The 16,360-nt window shown below is 35.9% G+C and overlaps 1 protein-coding gene across 4 annotated transcripts in view; it reads left to right on the top strand.

The window, feature by feature from the left end:
- MAP3K5 (mitogen-activated protein kinase kinase kinase 5) overlaps positions 1-16,360 on the top strand; it is a 237,533-nt gene that overhangs the window by 118,043 nt on the left and 103,130 nt on the right. For all 4 annotated transcript variants that reach the window (XM_064291248.1, XM_003404038.4, XM_023555048.2 and 1 more), the window contains exon 8: positions 11,867-11,979. In XM_064291248.1, coding sequence (XP_064147318.1) covers positions 11,867-11,979 — 113 coding nt within the window. The remainder of the gene's footprint in view (positions 1-11,866; positions 11,980-16,360) is intronic.

Raw genomic sequence — 16,360 nt, 5'->3', positions numbered from 1 at the left:
TTTAGGGTTGCAAGGTGACTGCAGTCATTCCAGGCATCTGTCCAGCTTAACTACACCAATGTCTGGAGGAAAAAAGAGAACATCTTTTTCGGTATCTTTTTGTTAGGACTGAGAACACACTCTCCTAAAAACTTGCGCCAGACTCTCCTTACACTTTAAACTTCTAGTATTTTGTCATCAGCCCAGTACTAGACAAATCACTACCGAGGAGGATGAGATTACTACAATCGGTTTAGACAAATCATCTTGGGAGGAATGGGTGCACTGTTGTGGGGATTAAACAAGGCAGCATGTGTTAGAGTCTCGGAATTTAGCAGGCGTGTAGTGTTACATCCTTAATGTAGAATTGTAAAAATGTTTTGTATTTCTTTACGTATTTGTTACATTTAACCAAGTTCAAAATGGACATTGATTAAATTTCCCTTTTCCTAAAATATTCCTAAGAGTTCTCCCTCTTTTCTTTGTGGATCTAGCTAAACATTTTAGCTAATGGGGAAGAGGTATAAAACATTTTAGCTAACGGGGAAAAAGGTGTAGAGTCTGTATAATACTTACACAGGCCTTGCTTTAATTCCATGTATCAGGGCTGTCATAGGGTGACCTGGGATAGGAAGTGAGTTCCTGAAATCACATTTGGTTTTGGAGGCAAGGGTATTCTCAATCTTAAGGGGAGCTATGAAGTCATTTTCAGAACTTTGAGAGGAAATTAGGTACCTGTACTATATTAGCATAGTCATGTCGTTCCTTTTGTAACGCCAGAAAAGACCTATAGCCAGGAAATTAAAAGCATTAAGTTTGTTTTTAGCATATTAATGTGTTCGTTTTTCCATAGTAATTCAGGAAAGAACAGAGGACCTTGCCTTATCCACCAGTTTTCTTTTACGTCAGTGACAGTGCTATTCAAACAGTAATGTGTGCCTAATAAAGATTTGGTTTTTATACTATTAATGGGGTTAGCTTTACTTTGGAAGAGTTATGTAACAAACCAATCAACATACAAATAAAGACCAATGCCGATTTTCTTTTTGCCAGGTTTGCCTTATTCCTTTTTCTTGGCTTCAAGAGAACCTTTGTCAGCTGTCTCCGTTCCCTCTGCCCTTCTTCTCCCCCATAGTTTTATCTCGCCATCACTCACCGTCATAGGCCTCATTGTGTTTAGTGCTTTATTGTGTCTATTATGTGAGTTTCCACGTTTTGGGTCATTTTATTTTTAGAACACGAAGCCTTAAGGGTTCTCAGTAACTCAGCATGACACCCAGTTCAGTGGTGCCTGGTGAAGATGGTTTCTTAAGGACCAACAGGGCCAGGGTGACCCAGGATCTTGGACAAAACACACAGTGCACTGGCAGTTGCTTTGTAAGCCAGTGCGCTGGGACATTGATTTTATACTTTGGCTTTGATTTAATACCATATTCAGCCAACGATAGATTGAATGGAGCTCTATTATGGCATGACCATGTTGAAGTCCAAAAATGATAATATATAATATGTCACTGTGGAGGTTTCCTAATTGTGGCTCACAAATATTGAGCCCCTGAGGAGGGCAACTAAGGCTTGCTTTATGTAATCCAGCACCAGGGGAATGAGTTGGAAAACTAGATGTTTGCCAGACATTATGCTGAAAAGGAAGGAGAATATGGAAGAATAGAGGTTATTTCACTCAGTGAACCAAAATGATAGGTTCCAGACCACCGAGGAACTTTTCAATAATGTAGACATCTTTGCAGATTCTGCCTTAGTGGATCCGTTTTATTTAACAGATTAACCATAATTATTACTTAATAATGATCAATTATTAAATGTTAAGACTTTTCCCATTTTTTGATGTCACTTCTTTCCTCCTAAATCTTTATTAGTCTTCATATCCTCAAAGATTGCTGTTCTTTATATCCTCCTCATATCCTCAAACTCCTCCCCCCATCCCTGCCTCTGCTTCTGAACTCTTCTAACTGTGTCTCTGCCCATTTTCCCAGCCTTCTTAGAATATGGGTGTCGCATTTTAATTTGAGCCCCGGTGCACAGTGGTTAAGTGCTTGGCAGCTAACTAAAAGGTCAGCAGTTTGAACCCAGCAGCTTCTCTGCAGGAGAAACATGTAGCAGTCTGCTGCTTCCATAAGGATTTACAGCCTTGGAAACCATATGGAGCAGTTCTACTCTCTCCTGTAGGGTCACTATGAGTCAGAATCAACTTAACAGCAACGGTTTGGTTTTTTATTTTAATTTAGAGAATTGGCAGTTCTTGAAAGGTTAAATGTAGACTGACCATAAACATGAAAATTATACAAACTCAAGAATAATCAAATAAGAGCAAATTAAAATCCCGAGATACACTTTTTTTGTTTTTATTGGCAAAGATGAAAAGAGATGTGAATACTGTTTTTCGCATGGGTGCAATGAAGATGTCACTCGCCTGTACTGCTCTTGAGAATGTAAATTCATAAAATCTTTCTGGAAAACAGTTTTTAGTATTAAGCATCAAGAGCCTTGAAATAATTCATGCCCTTTCATCCAGCTATATCTTTTGGAAACTATCTTAGAGAAATAGCAGATTTGAAAACAAATAAGTATTTACAAAAATGTTCACTCCACTGAATTTTGTGGTAACAGAATATTGGAAGAAACCTAAATGTCCAATAATAGGGAAATTGTTAAACAAAGGGATAGCATCCCCATGATGGAATACCATTCATTCAAAATTATGGTTTTGAAAAATGTTTAATAGTAAGATGCATCATGACATAATGTCAAATAAAAGAGCAAGTTATAAAAATAACATGATTCCCTTTTTGGGAAAAAAAAAAGTATATGCATAGTAAAAGGACCGGAAGAAGATAGTTAGAATGCAGGGTGGCTTCTATTTTTTTTTGTGAGTTTTCTTTTATAATAAGGAATGTATACAAATAAATAGCCTGAATTTGAGAGAGGGTCCCCCCCATCTGTACATCAATTCAACAGGGTGATTTGACAATTGTTTTCTCCTCATGCTGTCCTGCTTTGCTCCTGAGTTATTTTGTGAGTGATAATTTCAGAAATATCGTTGAATATGGGTAAAGCATCATGAAATTTTAGTTTAATTATTTGTGTGTCCCACTGAAAGAACCACAGCTATTATATCACAAACAAGGGAAAATGACAGCTAACTAGAAAGGACTTCACTCGAGCTCAGTTTCTTCAGTGGAAAGTAGATGCCCTTTAGGTGGAAATAATCAATTCAGTGATAATTTCTTTTATCCTTTATTTTTTTTTGCTGAACGTCTCATTGCAGATGCAAAAAGCAAATAAGGTTCTTACTATGAAGACTTCATCACTCATTTTATAATCAAGGACTTATTGCTTTTAGAGTTAGTTTGCAATCAGGTAACAGTGCTAGTAATAAAACCAAACCCACTGCCGTCAAGTCGATTCCGACTCATAGTGACCCTAAAGGACAGAGTAGAACTGCCCCATAGAGTTTCCAAGGAGCGCCTAGTGGATTCGAACTGCTGACCATTCGGTTAGCGGGTTTCCAGTGCTAGTAACAGGACAGCTAATAATAATAGACAAAAAAAAAAAACTTCTTTGTAAGCTTAAATGAGAAGCTTGTACCTTCTAAATGTAATAATGAATTCAAGAATGCAAATTACCCTCTTCAAAAAATATTCAGTACTAAAACAGAAAAAAAAAAATGCCGTAGGGGAAATAACTTCATACCCTTACTCAAATATAGAATTCTTTAAGGCACGAATACCTAATTCCCTCCTTAAGATTTGTTTTCCTCATCAAGTGTTTCCCTTCACTCATGACAAATCATTTCATTTCTCTATAATTTTGCACTGCTACTCGTTCTTTATGTGAACACTTACGTATTTTTTATGTTCATTGATCCTATTGCTAGTTAAACTGTGATGTTTTAAGACATACACCTTCTTTGGTGCATTCTTATGGGTTCATTTCATTAGTATTGCCACGACTGCTGTTTGAAATACCAATATTTAGTCTAATAGACTGTTAACCCGATTAGGGTCCGGGCCCTGGAGCACTCGAGCCAATGAAATGTACTCCAAGTCATAAAGAGTGAGAAAGTTTATTAAGGTGATATATACATCACCAGGGACCTGACAGCAACACAGGTTGTCTCTACGGAGTCCCAAAGAGCAATTTTATGTTAGAGCTTATATAGAATTTTTACAAGGGTTGGAAGTGGCTTTGTAGCTCGTAGATGGCTGAGAGGAGTTTTTCATTACAAAATAGTGACAAGACTCTTTATCAGACTAGAAAGATACATGCAGGACATCTCTATCAGGCTAAAGACATACATATCAGATACCTGGGCTCTCATTTTCCTGTGGGAAGCTGTAAGTTGAAGGTGGTCTGACAGAGCAAAACAAAGTTATTTGCATCAGATTAAAACAAGGAAAAGTCATCAGCATTAGGTCAAAACAAAGTCATTAACAGGTATGTGAAGGAGGAGGCAGGCAGAGGAAGGAGAGGAACTTACAGGTTCATCATGGAGTTAGTTATGTCAAGCTCTCAGCTGCCCGTTTTGAAAAAGGAGAAAACATTAGGGTCTCAAGACTGATCAAATATGTTTTATGAAAAATACCATTCTGTTTTTTATAGAAGACAAACGTTATTTTTAAACTATTTCTCTCTGCTTTTCTTTCCCATTAGATTTTTTGTTTCTCCCAAATTCATTTTACTAAAAAAAAAAAAATAATAATGAAAAAGGACTAAAAAACACTTTCAACACAGATCACAGGGTAGATAGTGTGATACAGAGAAGAGGACTCAGGTTTTGGAATCCAGCAGAACTGGGTTTCATTCCAGCTTGACCACTTCTAGGTTATATGACTTAATATTTCTGTGCTTCATTTTCCTTATTGGTAAACCTGAGAGAATTTCACATACCTTAAATGGCTGTGAGAGTTAGAAATTTTGTGCCAAAAGTGTCTGGTATAAAGCCTTATGCCTAGTGGGTGCTCAGTAATGAGCAGCAGCTACTATAATTTTTTCGTTTACTATTTAGTGTTAAATCATAACTTCCTTCCATAGAGAATATCATCTGTGGTATAGGGCATTATTGCTAAAAATATTCACTGACCCCTTGTTATGGATTGAATTGTATCCCCCCAAAATACGTATTTAAATCCTAACCCCTATACCCATGGTAGGAGCCCTGGTAGTGCAGTGGTTAAGTGCTAGGGGTGCTAACCAAAAGGTCGGGAATTCGAACCCACCAGCCCCTCCCTGGGAGAAAGATGTGGTAGTAAGCTTCCATAAAGATTACAGCCTTGAAAACCCAATGGGGTAGTTCTAGTCCTATAGGATTGCTGTAAGTAGAAATCTACTGGATGGCAGTGGGTTTGGTTTTGTTTTGGGTACACACGTGATTATAATCCCATTTGGGAATGGGTTTTCTTTGTTAGGTTAATGAGGAAATGTTAGTGTAGGGTGTGTCTTAAATCAGTCTCTTCTGAGATACAAAAGAGTAGATTAACCACCAAAACCCACTGCCAAGTCGATTTTGACTCATAGTGACCTTATAGAATAGGGTAGAACTGCCCCACAGAGTTTCCAAGGAGCGCCTGGTGGATTCGAACTGCTGATCTCTTGGTTAGCAGCCACAGCACTTAACCACTACGCCACCGGGGTTTCCAGATTAACCACAAATAAGCACAAATGGAGAAGATACACATGATCCTAGGAATCTAGGATTAAAAGCTGAAAAGACAGAAGAGACCGAGACAGAGACAGAGCCTTCCCCTAGAACCAGCACCATGAATTTGGACTTCTAGCCTCCTAAACTGTGAGAAAATAAATTTCTGTTCATTAAAGCCACCCATTTGTGTTATAGCAGCACTAGATAATAATTAAGACACCTTCCACAGTTAGTTGGTTGTTGTTTGCCTTCGAGTCAATTTGGACTCATAGCAGCCCTGTAGGACAGAGTAGAGCTGCCCCATAGAGTTTCCTAGGCTGTAATGCTTATGGGAGCAGATCACCAGGTCTTTTCTCCTGTGGAGTAGCGGGTGGGTTCAAATAGCCAAACTTTTCAAGCCACCTACCCTTCAGTTAATAGCTGAACGCTTAACCATTGCTCCACCAATGCTCCTTTACTTCCCTATAGGAAGTTATTCCCATCTGTAACACCAGGCTTGGTTTTGTGTCTTGCTTGGCGTACAATCTGAGAAGCTTAGAACCTTTTTGTAATTGTGCCATGTGTACTTTTTCCATGGCCACTTCCCAGAGAAGGCTGCTGCTTCAGGATGAGTCCCAGAAGGAAGAGGACGAGTTGCAGAACTGAGCCTTCTCTGGGATCGCCTTTTAGTTCTGTCAAATTTTGCTTCATATATTTTGAAGCCAGATTAATAAGTACATTTAGAATTTTTAAGTTCTCATGTTGAATTTACCCTTTTATCATTATGAAATGGCCCTCATTATCTCTTACAATACTTTGTGCCTTAAAGTCAATATGTCTGGTATTAATATTTAGTCACAACAGATTTCTTTTGGTTAGTATTTGTGTGATATAGAATCATGGATTCTTTTACTTTCATACTATCTGTGTCCTTGTATTTAAAGTGTGTCACTTGTAAACACATAGTTGAGTCTTTTTTTTTGTTGCTAAATAGGTCATTTACATTAAATGTGGAAACTGATAATTGAGGTTATATATATAATCTTGGTATTTGTTTTCTATTTCTCTCGTATGCTCTTTGTTACTTTTTTTCCTGCATCCTGCCTTATTTTAACTAATGTAGTATTTTTTGTTTTTCTTTTTTCTCCTTGATCAGCTCTTTTTATTAAAAAAAAATTTTATTGTGCTTTAACTGCAAGTTTACAAATCAAGTCAGCCTCTCATAGACAAATTTATACACACCTTGCTATATACCCCTAATTGCTCGCCGTCTAATGAGACAGCACACTTCTTCCCTCCACTCTCTATTTTCATGTCTATTCAGCCAGCTTCTGACCCCCTCTGCTCTCTAATCTCCCTTCCAGACAGGAGATGCCAACATAGTCTCATGTTACTACTTGATCCAAGAAGCTCATTCTTCACCAGGATCATTTTCTATCCCATAGTCCAGTCCAATCCCTGTCAGAAGAGTTGGCTTTGGTAATGGTTCCTGCCTTGGGCTAACAGAAGGTCTGGGGACCATGACCTCTGGGGTCCTTCTAGACTCAGACCATTAAGTCTGGTCTTTTTATGAGAATTTGAGGTCTGCATCCCACTGCTCTCTCAGGGGTTCTCTGTTGTGTTCCCTGTCAGGGCAGTCGTCGGTTGTAGCCAGGCACCATCTAGTTCTTCTGGTCTCAGGTTGATGTAGTCTCTGGTTTATGCGGCCCTTTCTGTCTCTTGGGCTCATAATTACCTTGTGTCTTTGGGGTTCTTCTTTAGTAATATTTTTATATAATTCTTTCAGAAGTACCTTAGCGATTACAATCCACATCTTTAATTTTTACAGTCTTCCTTATTAAATTTTCACTTTACTCCTTCCTGAACAAAGGAAGAAACTTCAGCAGCTTAAATATTCGATACCTTTTAAGTAGGATATTGTTTTATCTAGTCCTGTATTTACCTTCTGATGCTCTTTCTTTCTGTCGTTCAGTGCTTCTAACTGAACTTTTTCTTTTAGCCTAAGGAAGTACTTTTAATATTTTTTTGTAGTGTGGTCTGCTGGCAACAAATTATTCCAGTTTCTTGCTTTACCTTTTTCCCCTTCTTTTGTCACTCTGTAGATGTCTTTCCATTGTCTTCTGGCTTTCATAGTTTGTGTTGCAAAGTCAACTTTTATTTCTCCTTTGAAAGTAACCTGTCTTTTTTCTCTGGCTGATTTAAAATTTTTCCTCTTTGGTTTCTGCATTTAGACTGTGGTTACTGTAGTTTTACTTAAATAATGTGTACCTTTATGTTTGTTTGTCAGCTACGCCCTCCCCTGCAAGGTATTTTGCTGCTATGCCAATTTTTTTTTTTTTACATGTTGTAGCTGTGAAAAAGTTAGTGTAATGTGCTTACAAAAATACCTTGCTTGGGAGTGGGGGGAGAGGGGAGGGAGTGATGGCAAACAAACATAGACAGCACATGTTATTTGCTTAAAAATATTTTATTTTATCCTGCCTGAGGTTTGCTAAGCTGTTTGAATCTGTGGCTTGATGCTTTTCATCAGTTTGAGAACATTTTTGGTCATTATGTCTTCAAATATTTCTTGTGTTCCGTTTTCTCTTCTTTTTTTTATTTTTTTTTCTGAAACTACAATAATACAGATGTTAAATCATTTAACTATGTCCCACATATCTCTAATGCTTTATTGTGTGTATGAGTTTTTTTTTTTTTTGGATGTTCTTGCTGTTATTTTTTCTTTTTACTCTCTCTGCTTTAGTTGGGATACTTTCTTTTTGTCTGTTTTTGAGTTCACCAAACCTGTCTTCTGCTAGGTCTACTATGCTGTTAAACCCTTACATTGAGTTCTTATTTTCAAATATTGCATAGTTTAGTTCTATAATATTTGATTATCATTTTTTAAGATTCCAACTGTTGAAATTGTTTGTCTTTTCATCAATTTTGTTTACATTTTTTCTGTTTTCTTTACCACATTTATAATGATTTTAAAAAATTCCTTGTCTACAGACTTCAACATCTGAACATCTGTGGGTCAGCCCCTATTGTCAGTGTTTGCTCAGTGTTTGCTCTTGTTTATCAGTCACGTTTTCCAGGCTCTTTGCTTGCTTCATATTTCTTTACTGTATGCCAGATTATATATTTTGTATTTAAGAATCATTGGGACTGAAGATGTTATTTCCTCTCACAGAAGGCTCTCCCTTTCCTCTCTTAGCCAGATAGACTAAAGAATTGATTACCTCAACAAATGGAATTGATTTGGGTTGAGTCTGGGTTTTAGTTTAGTCTATCTCTTTTTGGCTGTGGCCATCCTGGGATTTTGATTGAAAGTCTTATAGTTCTCTGTCTCCTTACCCCGTAAGTACTGTGGGGAATTGATATTATCTTTATCCTTTGGAGTTTGAATTTAGCTCTTTAGTCTCCTATATCATACAGCTCCAAAATTTGGAAAAATTCTGAAGGGGAAGAACTGTTGTATATTTGTTGCAGGCTCTTCCCCTAGTGGGACTTCACTCCTAAGCACTGACAGTCTTCAGGAGATTTCACTCTGCCACCCCAGCGCAGTTCACCCCAGCCTCCTATAAAGTATTCAGCAAATGCCCTATGGGGAAAACTGGCTACATATTTGGGGCTCTTCCAGTTTTATGCTCTCATGACAACCCATGCAATTATCAAGAAATCCACTAGTTTCTCTCTTTTTTTTTTCCCATGGAGTTTCAAATAAGGCACAGTTTCTTTGCATATACCACACCCAAATCTAATCTTATATCCAGAATCAGCAAATACCATTATGGACGCCAACAGCAATTCAGAAGGGCTCTTACCTCTCTGGAGTTTTATTTCAAGGATTTTTTTTTTTTTTTTTTGGTGCTTCTATAGATCTCCAATATCTATAAAAATAAGCTTTTAAAATGTATTTTTTCCCCCTAGTTGTTGTAGAAGGAGTGATGGCTTCTAAGTAGACTATTATATCCTACTTGGAAACAGAAGTTTTTTCTCTGACATTGAATATTATTCTACAGTAGAAGTGACAACATAACTTTCCAACATGTGGAATATATTTTATTCCATATCATACTTTATAATGTTGTTGGAAATTGAGAGTAATTTTTCATCTTATAATAAATATCCTTGTGGCTAAATTTCTGACTGCATATTTAATGGCTTTTTTAGATAAAATTCATAGTGTAATTGGTGTGTCAAGGAGTATGCAGTTTTTTTTTTTTTTAATTTGACAATTTTGTGGATATTGGCAAATTTCTAGCAAGAAATACAGTGCTAATTGACTTTTACAGCATGTGAGAAATCCCACTTCCTGTGGGAGGTATATTAATAATATATGACAGGCTTTTCTTTATTTTGTAATACACCTACATGGTATTTTAATCCCCAGAAAATGTTAATAAGATTTTTTCTTCAGTACCCAACTTACTGTCATGGAGTGATGTGTGCCCTAGAAAAATATGAATTATTAATTTTTATTGGTATTTAACTTTTGGTTAAATTTACTGAAATATATATTGCTTATGGTAACAGAGAAACAAAGAGTAAGAGTAATAAGCAAGCTCAACTTTTCATTTTGGTTGGTTTTGGCACACTGGAGGTATGTAATCAATATTTATTGATTGATTGGGGCATGTCTTGCTTACCTGCATTTTTCTTTTTATATCCTTACGAGAGATAGTCCGTTCTTTGGTTTCAGGGAAAATGAAAGAATTTACTTGCTGAAAAATGTTGCACATCTTGATTTGAATGACCCTTTGAGATAGAACAGAAGGTGTACAAATTCTTTTTTTTTTCTTAAGCTCTTTTTTATTGGAACCCTGTGCTTGCCTCTGAACAAAGACTTTGAGACTTATATGAGCCTATCTAAGAATTATTAATCATATCTTTCTTCGATATGACTAGCTTTGAATATCTGTATTCTGGGTACATTTTCCATTTTAGTGTTGGGAAATATCTGAGTATCTGGAGAGATAAAAATGCTTTTAATTACCTCCAGTGATGCAGTTGGAAGAATTCTTTCCTGAATTCACAGGTGTGTAGTTAAAAGAGCTAACAACTTAAGATTAATACTTATTTGATTTTTTGTTTTTGTTTCCATTCGGAGATATTGTTCCACTTAAAGTTAAGATCTTTAAAAAGGGATCGTGATCCTCAACATTCCAAAAAATTCAGTTTTTCTATTCTTTTGAAGTTTAACTTGTTTTAAATTATGGAATATTTCAAGTCAAAGTCAGGAATATAATATACATTAATGCGCATACCACCACTTTTACTATTTCTGTTTTCACAGTTAAGATTTAAGCAGGAATGCCTTGTCTTGAAATTGCAATACACTTTTGTATATAAGTAGTTTTTGGGGGTAATCACATGAACATTGATTAGATATTTAGTTCTTATAATTTCTTCAGTATTTTTTTTTAAAATAAAGATTTAATATTTTATGTGTTTACCTCAGGCATTTCTGTTAATCACTAGGGTGTTTCTTTTAATTTTCTTCTTCTCCATGCTCCCAAATGAAAGACTATTGAAGGACTCCATGCTTATTTTAATGATGTTCCTTAACACAGATACTAGGAAATGTTACCTTGAAAACACAGTGGGTATACAAACACTGAAGTCTTTTCAAATGTTGAAATGTTTTCGAAGTTTGATATTCAGTTTCGTGCATATTTAGAAAAGGGTTCTTATTCTCTTCTAGCCAAAATTAGCATGCACAATCACAATCTCTGTTTTTCTTAATTCCTTACTGTAATTGACCTTATTTATTTTGTTCTATACCACTCTTATGGAACTGATCCTTTCAGTATGTTACCTAGATGATCCTCCTCAATGTTTTGTATAAGGCTTAAAAAAAAACCAAAAAATTTCATTTAATATGTGCAGTGTTCTCATTTTTTAGTTTCTACTGCTAAAAAAAAAAAAAAAAAAAAAATTTTTTTTTTTTTTATTGCTTATACTTGGGTACACATACACACACATACACTTTCACATATTTCTGGTAGATTGTTAAGGAGAGATTTAAAAAAGGCTAGGACTAGTTGGGTGAGGGTGAAATTAAATGGGGGAACGAAATGGAACAGGGGGTGAGAATATGCAGTTACTTAAGCATTAAATCTTAAATTAAATAGCACACTAGATTCTGGGGTGAAGGCCAGTGGAATATTTTTACTTGCTCAGGCATTGGAGTTATGTAAACAGAAGCTATTGCACACCCAGGATTTCATGATTGAGAAAGTAAACTTGTACATTTGTTTTTTATAGGTTCAAAAAGGCATTTGAATCTGAGCCAACACTACAGTCAGGAATTAATTATGCGGTCCTCCTCCTGGCAACTGGGCAACAGTTTGAATCTTCCTTTGAGCTCCGGAAAGTTGGTAATTATAGCTTGTTATTTTACATGGAAATCCAGACATGGAACCCAATTTTGTGTAAAGGAAAATAACCAGATTTGACTTCCTGGAAAAAAAAAAAAAGTTTACTATATCTACTTGTTTAATATTTCCTACTTTTTGGCACACAAGCCTGACATTAGGATGCAATTCAGTTTTTAATGTATTTTACGGGTTTCTAAAAGCTCCCTGGTTAATATTTATTGTTCCAACTTAAAGTAAGCAGTATTAAAGGCACAGGCTCTGCATTAAGCCTCCAACTCCCAAATAAGGTTAGTGTTTTAGGGAATATCAGGAACATTTCCTATTGTAAATTACTGTGCTTTCCTGGTGTTTTTTTGTTTTTGTTTTTTAAATCTTCTATTTCCTCTTTGTGTTTCTCATGCACATCTTCCCCTACACCTTCCATTAGTGTTGGAGGTGGTGGCTCTCAAAGCCCCAGCACAGCAAATGGCAGTCTTGGTAGTGACTGGTCTCTGAGGAGACCAGGTTGCAGCCATGGATAGAATGCAGTTCTGTCTTTTTTATCTGTAAGACATCTCATCTGCTGACTCTTTTTTGGAGTTTAAGAGATTAGAACATCTTAATGAACACATTTTGTGTGGGTTTCTTCGTTTTGACTTGGATAACTTTTTTTTTTAAGATTTAAAAAACTAAAATACTGCCTACAGCAATCAGAGTTTGTTCTCTTGAGTATCTAACCACTCGTTTTTAGAGAGAGTTTCCAACCCTTGTAGAGGTAATTTCTACAGACAGAGAAGTATTCAGCCATGTTTTTCATAGGGTGGAAGGAAAAAACGTTGATCTCAGAGAAGCTATGAATTGTAGAAGGATTTTTTTCCTTTATGATTTTTAAGTGGAGAATGCTTTGTTTAGTTTTCCTTAAAAAAAAAAAAAAATCCTAAACTTTTTTTACATTACTTGGGTAGGCTTATAAAGTATCCATATGTAATAAACAAAAACCAAACCCAGTGCCGTTGAGTCGATTCCGACTCATAGCAACCCCATAGGACAGAGTAGAACTGCCTCACAGAGTTTCCAAGGAGCGCCTGGCGGATTTGAACTGCCGACCCTTTGGTTAGCAGTCGTAGCACTTAACCAGTATGCCACCAGGGTTTCCATCCATATGTAATATTATGGAAAATCTTTGAAGGTTAATAATGTTTAATCGAATATTGTTATTGTTAGGTGCCCTTGAGTTGACTTCAACTCATAGTGGCCCCAATGTAATAGAGTAGAACTGCCCCATAGGGTTTTCTAGGCTGTAATTTTTATGGAAACAGATTGCCAGGTCTTTTCTCCTGCATAGCTGCTGGGTGATTTGAACTGCCAATCTTTCCATTAGCAGCCAAGCACCGTTGAGTCACAGGGCTCCTTAATTGAGTATTAAGCACTTTTTTAAAGGCCCAGAGTAAAAGAATGATAAAATACTTGTCACTGCTGTACTGCAGGGACATTCAAGGTACAAAATTCTGTTTGAAAGTTTTTTTTCAGTTGTAAAGTGAAGTCAGAGAAAAGACATTGCAACTTGTGCTTTTCAGAAATTGTGATTATAATAAAATTTTGCCTCCAAGTTTAATTAAAAAAAATGTATACTAGCCAAAACTTTTATTATGTCAGCGGTCTAAAAATAATTTTTATTGCTCTATTCTTGGAAACCCTGGTGGTGTAGTGGTTAAGTGCTACAGCTAACCAAAGGGTTGGCAGTTCAAATCCGCCAGGTGCTCCTTGGAAACTCTATGGGGCAGTTCTACTTTGTCCTGTAGGGTCGCTATAAGTCGGAATCGAACCGACGGCACTAGGTTTGGTTTGGTTTGGTTTTTTTATTCTTGAACATGAAGTTAAGTTTTGTTGCCACTTCCAAATCACCACAATAACTGACATTGATTTGCGTATCTAGATAGAGCAATAACATAGTGGTTGGAAAGTACACTTTCTCTAAGTTCTCATTTTAAAAGCTAAACATGGATTTTGAGGGTCCGCAGTTAGAGATTTGAGGAAATATGATGAATATAACTTTGTAAAGAAAATATATCTTTAATTTTTTCCAGGAAGAACTCATTCATAATATAAGCTGAATTAGCATTTAAAAACAGAGAAAGTTGAGTTTAAAAATCATGAAATTACAAAGCATACACAGACCTAAAGTATGACTGGACAATTAATTTTCAACTAAGTTTTAAGCTTCTAAAATGCTATCATAAATACTCTAAATTTTATGTCCTTCTGTAATGAAAAGATAATTAATACTAACTAATTTAGGTTCTGCTCAATCATAAATAGTGCTAACCAACAAAGATTGACCTAAAGTTAATTTTTATGTGGTAAGATAGAAGGAAATGAATTTTCAAGGAAAAATAAACTGGCTGAATTAAATTAATAGTGTCATATAAGAATGATATGAACAGTATAGACTAAGTAACAAGACTAAGAATATATTTGGCATACTTCAATGATATATGGTTGTATTATTTTTTTAATTGCTATAATCATATTTTTCATTTATTTGGCTTCTCCCATTGCTCCTATTGGCCCTCTGCAAACATACACATTAGTCAGGATTACTGAGTTCTTATAATAATCAGACTTCTCTTTATGAAATCCCTTCGTAAATAGATTTTGATTTATTTTGAAAGAGTAAACATTTAAAAATTAAGATGGCCTTAAGAGGATTACTAAATCCAAAGCTTTCTAAATATATTATCTAAAGTATCTCTAATGTAACAAGTGCCTCTTCCCTGGACTGTTGGCATTTGTTGCTTCAAGACTTAATTCTAGTTCTGTGTTTGCTTCCTGGATCTGTGCTCTACTGTCCCAGTCTTTTGAACAATTATTGAAGGTTTAGAACTAGGATTTTAAAGAACAGAACCACATCTTAGATCTTCTTCCTGTTTTCAGGTTCACAAGCCTTAAAACTTCACATTGTCACATTGTCTGTAGAGTTATTTGACTATGAGACTTTTTTTAAAAATAATTTTTATTGTGCTTTAAGTGAGAGTTTACAAATCAAGTCAGTCTCTCACACAAAAACTTATATTCACCTTGCTACATACTCCCAATATGAGACATTTTATGGTAGATAGAATTATAGGTTTGGGTCCTCAGTAATAATGATGGTAGTTATGAAAGAACAATGAGAAAAATCCACTATTTGAATTCCATCTTCAGGCACCATCAAAAAGTTATTGAATATGATACATTACATTCCTGAATATAAAAATCCATGAGTCTATATAGATCATAATGAAAAAAAAGAATCAAAAGAAAAACATATAGAGATCAGAGTTTAATAGTGGTTACCAGGGGTGGGCGGGAAGGGGGATGGGGAAATTGTTTAGAAAGCACTGGTTTTTGTTTACGGAGATGGAAAATCTGGCAGAGGAGATTGGTGACGATTGTACAATGCGATTGAAGTAACTGATCTCACTGAATTGTATACATGAAAAATAATTTAAAAAGAAATCTATCTCCAACCACAAAACAACTCATTTGTTGCCTGTGGAGGTGACTGTCTTCCCAGAACATTGGAGATTATAGGGAAAGAATTAAGCACGTTCCCTTCCACTTTAGGATGAACTATAGTTCATCCCAGTCGATGAGGTAAAGCTCTTCTTAGAGTATGTTGTAATTATTCTTAGCTGTTGTCAAGTCGATTCCGACTTACGGTGACCTCATGCGCGCCGAGTTGAACTGCTTCATATGGTTTTCAAGGTTGTGGCCTTTCAGAAATAGATCGCCAGGTCTGTCTTCAAGGTATGTCTAGGTTGTTTGAGAACTGCCACCCTTTTGGCTAGGAGTTGAGAGCTTAACTGTTTGTGCTCCCTAGGAAGACCTTTTTAAGAGTATGCTACCTGCTGTTTGTACTTTTCAAGAGAGTTCATTCTTCAAAAGAATGCCAGCTAATAAAGTAAATGATAAAGCTGATATGATAGTAATATTAAAATAATTGATTCTGACAATCATCATCAATTAAAGCTAAAATCATTAAGTTAAAATGTTTATTTTAAAAAAAAATTGCGTATTTACATGGTACCGAAGTGTCACTCCACAGATTGTTAGTCACAAAGGAACAAATATACCTTTATAATGAAGGGATCCAACTGTCAGTGATCTAACTTAGTACCACTGATAGTGGAGTGCCAGACATTGCCTTCTGACTTAATGAATATGAAATACATAGCATCTCCTGTGAAATATTCTTACCGAGAATGTTTAACCTGAATCTGATTTGCTATATAGATCTAATATCCAATTAATAGGAATCCCAGGGTATAGAGAAATAAGTCAAATAACACCATGTGGAACCCATCAGAGAAATCTAGAAAGTAAGGACATTCTATAAGTCAGCCCTGTGGTCTCTTCAGAA

The sequence above is a fragment of the Loxodonta africana genome, chromosome 1 (assembly GCF_030014295.1).
Source record: "Loxodonta africana isolate mLoxAfr1 chromosome 1, mLoxAfr1.hap2, whole genome shotgun sequence".
In the NCBI taxonomy this organism is placed as follows: Eukaryota; Metazoa; Chordata; class Mammalia; order Proboscidea; family Elephantidae; genus Loxodonta; species Loxodonta africana.
Note: the sequence above shows the minus strand (reverse complement) of the source record. Positions and strands in the feature narration are given on the sequence as shown.